We start from the raw sequence: 4,171 nt of genomic DNA on the forward strand, positions 1-4,171 counted from the left end.
CAATCCACTCTTGCTCCTCAGGGCTTGATTCTTTGAAGAGGACACGAACACGGACTATTGACATATCGATGTCTCTTCTCCTGCAACGTTCTCCCAAAGACAATGGAAGCTGGATGGTTACAGGCTTCAGAAACTCAACTGCTTTTGGACTCGTTATTCGCAATATCGGTCCTGGCAAAATTTCCTTCTTCTTGAACAATTTTTGGGAAACTTCTTGAAGCTGAGTAAAATGGAAAATAAAGCAATAAATTACAGAAATAATAATGTTTACAGAGAAATTCCTATAGGTAATCATATGATGTCGAATGCAATTTGGAATAAATAAGCAAGAATATTATTTTTCAAAGACGAACACGAGCTCATGCATTTCCGTGCATTTTTATTGGCTAAGAGGAATGCAATTTTCTGGTAACAGTGCAGCAGAGGTAATTCAGTGCAAAAAGAGGTAACAAATTAAACGAAGAATTACTTTCGTACTAAAAAAACCTGGAAGACTTAAGTCTTCCATGTTTGTGTTCCTTTCAAAGAAACGGCATCCACGTCTGTGTCCCCTTGGTAATAGACAATTTTACAGTTGTGTCCTTAGTAACCTGGCCTCAATCTCGACTCCAGAGCTCTTCTTTTACCTGAGGGAGAGAAGAGCTCCGGGGAACCTTAAAACAAAGTGTCTTCTCATTGGTTTTCTTGAACAACAATCAAAAGCGTATCTAATTGGTGCATTCATGTTAGCACCAGGAGTGAGCAGGCGCCGTAAGGCTCAAATAGCCAATTTTTACCTAGAGTTTCCCAGAGCAGTGTAAGCAGCTTCTGTCTAAGTGATTGCTTCAGTTGTTTAGTCTTTTGTTTTTGGCTTGAGTATAACGAGGCAATCACATTATTCATGGCTTGCATTCACGTGATTAGACGGCCATGGTGGTGTACAAAACAAAAGCAAAATGTCCCTCGAGTTTGAGCCAAATTCCCGCGCGGTGGCCTCATGGTTAGTGTGCTCGACTCCGGATCGAGTGGTCCGGGTTCGGGTTCGGGTTCGGGACATTGTGTTGTGTTCTTGGGCAAGACACTTTACTCTCACGGTGCCTCTCTCCACTCAGGTGTATAAATGTGTACCGGCGAATCTATTGCTGGGGGTAACTCTGCGATGGACTAGCATCCCATCCAGAGGGGAGTATAAATACTCCTAGTCGCTTCATGCTACGGAAACCGGAGATAAGCGCCGGCCTGATGGGTCTTCTAGGCTAGGCTCGTAGTACGCTTTACCTTACCCAATTCCCAAAAGACTTTTTCGCTATTGTTCAGTACACCAACATAGCTGCGATGATGTCAGTTGCAAGCCAAGGATACATTGAGTTACGAGGGCTGTTACATGACTCGAAAAATCGAGCCGACCTTTCAAATTCTTTCTGACCAACTCGAACATGAGCGTTGGATAGCACGGTCCCTCTAAACACGGGTAATTGACGCATGTGACAGGCTAACCTTGACAATGACTTCAAATGATTCATCTTGTCGAAGCGCATTTTGCGGAAAAGATATTCTTGCAAGTGGAAAGTCAGGCCACACCAGTTCGCTTTCCAGACTTGTGATGGTATGTTCATGCGATCTTAGACGACAGACCACTACGAACGTCGAGCATTGTGTTATCTTAGTGATAGCCACAGGATAGAGGAAGTCTGGAACGTCACCAGAGCCAGCGTGGTCTCCCTTAATGTCTGAAAAAAAGCTTCGAGTTATTGACTTGTGCTAACCACGGAGGATGGAGACATGTTCCACTGAGCTGTAGTGTGCATATTTGGTCAAACTGGCTTGGGTTGATCAAAAGATGGACAATGCTATCAGTAGTGTATAGCTGAGCTGGTTTTCATAGCAGTCATGCGCAGAATCAGGGGTGATTATCTTAGAGCGGTTTTCAATTGAGTGTCGAAAGTAAATAGCGAATTTCTTTGGTTTTGCATTACTTCACTCAGTAATTGCTTAAAAGTTATCGTGCCATTTTTTCAACCAATCAGAAGTGAAACCGAAACCAATCGTGGCTCGCGCGTGCACATTTTCCCGCGCTTTGTGTCGGCTACGTATAATTACTTCAAGTTTTGACTGGTTCACTGGATTGTCTCCGTCCTTTTTGATTGGCCAAAGCAATTACTTTGATTTTGGTTTTACTACACTCCATTGAAATTCGCTCCACTAATCTTTATCAGTATTATTAACTTTTTTGTGTAAACAAGCTACATTTTAGGCGGAACAAGTTCTAAGGAGAATTTCAAACCGACGACCGCTGGCCTAGTTGGTCGAGCATCGGACTTTGTGCGAGAGATCGCGGATTCAAAACACTCAGGGTCTGAAAAATAACTGAGGAGAAAGAGCTGCCGTTGTAATTTCATCTGCAAATGGTTAAACTTTCAAGTCTTCTCGGATAGGGACTATAAACCATAGACCCCGTTTCTCAACTTTTCCTGTTAATTTACACTGTGGACCGTTGAAGAACCCACACACTAGGGGGGAAGACCCCGGTGTTGGTGGTCTATCTCTCACAGAATTGTAAACCGCAATGAGACTGTATGTGATATGTGCAGTATACAATAATGATCACTTTATTGAAATCTCAAGGTTATTTAGACGAGCACGAGTGCTCTGCTAATTGGGGAGACTACAAATCAACGGAAACCAAAACAAATCAAATCAAATGCTGTGAGGAGAGAGGAAAACCGGAGTACTTGAGGAAAAACCTCTCGGAGCAGGGTCGATAACCAACAAACTCAACCCAAATACAGCAACGAATATGGGAATTGATCCCCGGGCCACATTGGTGGAAGACAAGTGCTCTTACCACTGCGTCAGGCCTGCTCCCCAAAACGTACAAACCACTACCATTACCAATTTATACTGTGAAAGGAAGGCAGCGTTTACATGAACGCGGTTTCACATAGAACGGTTTCACGACTTTGAAACCGCGTCAAAATCGATGCGGTTTGGAAGTGTTTACACGGAACCATTTTCGCCAGAAAATCAAAGCCTTGATGGCATAAGCGAACGCTGCACAACGTGCTTAATTCACCATTTGAATCTTACAATAGAAATTTCGCGCTAAAATAGTAACCGTATTCAAATCGATGCAGTTTCGCCGTTTAAACGACAGATGAAACCGAATCGTTTTGAAAGCGCTACACTTGTGGCAGCGATTTCAAATCGACCCAGTTTGGCCAACAGTCTTGATCGGTGGCGTGTAAACAGAAGGCGTAACCGCATCGAAAACGATGCGATTACAAATGAAAACGCGTTCGTGTAAACGCTGCCCTAATACACACGGTCCCTTTCTAGAGAACAGTTGCATCCGTCGTCTGCTGTTACTTGGTTCAATTAAGAAAAACCACTTTAATATAATCACAAAAGAACTCAATCAATCAATTCTCACCATGATTTGTGCGCAAATCCTCCGTCTCAACAATATCGTCCCACTCATTGGTTTCACTGTTGATCAAAGTTTTAATCACCACTTCATAACCTTAAGATTTGCGGCACAGTGTGGAATGACTATTGTGACAGCTTCATTGAAATGCTGAATCCTCAGACTGTCCACTTCTGATAGCTCAATGACATCACTGACAATGGCCTCCTGGCGAAGGAGAGGCGGGCAACGAACACGAGGATTCCATCTGAGAAGTTTTAATATCCTGTCTTCAGACACTGCGCCAGAAGGGAAGATTACATGTACGGCAACTTCCTTGGGGTCCCACCGTGTCCCTTCTTTGACAACTTCTCCACTGAAAATGTCAAACAAAAGAGTTGACCAACTATGCCCATTCGTACCGATCTATGGGCAGCGAGCCAACCTCGTTAGTCAGGCCTAAAATTACCCATCTCCTAACAAATTACAAACACGTCACTGAAAAAACACTGTGTAACACAGAAACTCGTCAATTTTCAAAACCATCCCCGTATATTAACTATGCATTGTTATGCCCTTTTTTAAAGAAAAATACAACTGAGAGTTAAGAGATATCGCCGGATGAATTGACTCGGAGATATTAGGGAAAAATCTGAGTGCTCCTTCGTGAGAGCCGAACCTACGATCTTCCGATTACTTCCGGCGTGACTTCGGATGCTCTACCACCGAGCTATACGAGTCCTCTGTAGCTCAGTGGCTCAGTGGTCGTAGGTTCGACTCCTGTAAAGG

At 43.5% G+C, this 4,171-nt stretch overlaps 1 protein-coding gene across 1 annotated transcript in view; it reads right to left on the minus strand.

Moving 5' to 3' along the window:
• Positions 1-78: 78 nt before the first annotated feature.
• LOC138031349 (uncharacterized) overlaps positions 79-4,171 on the minus strand; it is a 16,599-nt gene continuing 12,506 nt past the window's right edge. Inside the window, exons 5-7 of the mRNA XM_068879055.1 lie at positions 3,410-3,758; positions 1,477-1,709; positions 79-220 (exon numbers count right to left, since the gene is read on the minus strand). Of these exons, the coding sequence (XP_068735156.1) occupies positions 3,485-3,758 (274 nt within the window). The 3' untranslated portion in view covers positions 79-220; positions 1,477-1,709; positions 3,410-3,484. The remainder of the gene's footprint in view (positions 221-1,476; positions 1,710-3,409; positions 3,759-4,171) is intronic.

This window comes from Montipora capricornis, chromosome 14 (assembly GCF_036669925.1).
Source record: "Montipora capricornis isolate CH-2021 chromosome 14, ASM3666992v2, whole genome shotgun sequence".
Classification (NCBI taxonomy): domain Eukaryota; kingdom Metazoa; phylum Cnidaria; class Anthozoa; order Scleractinia; family Acroporidae; genus Montipora; species Montipora capricornis.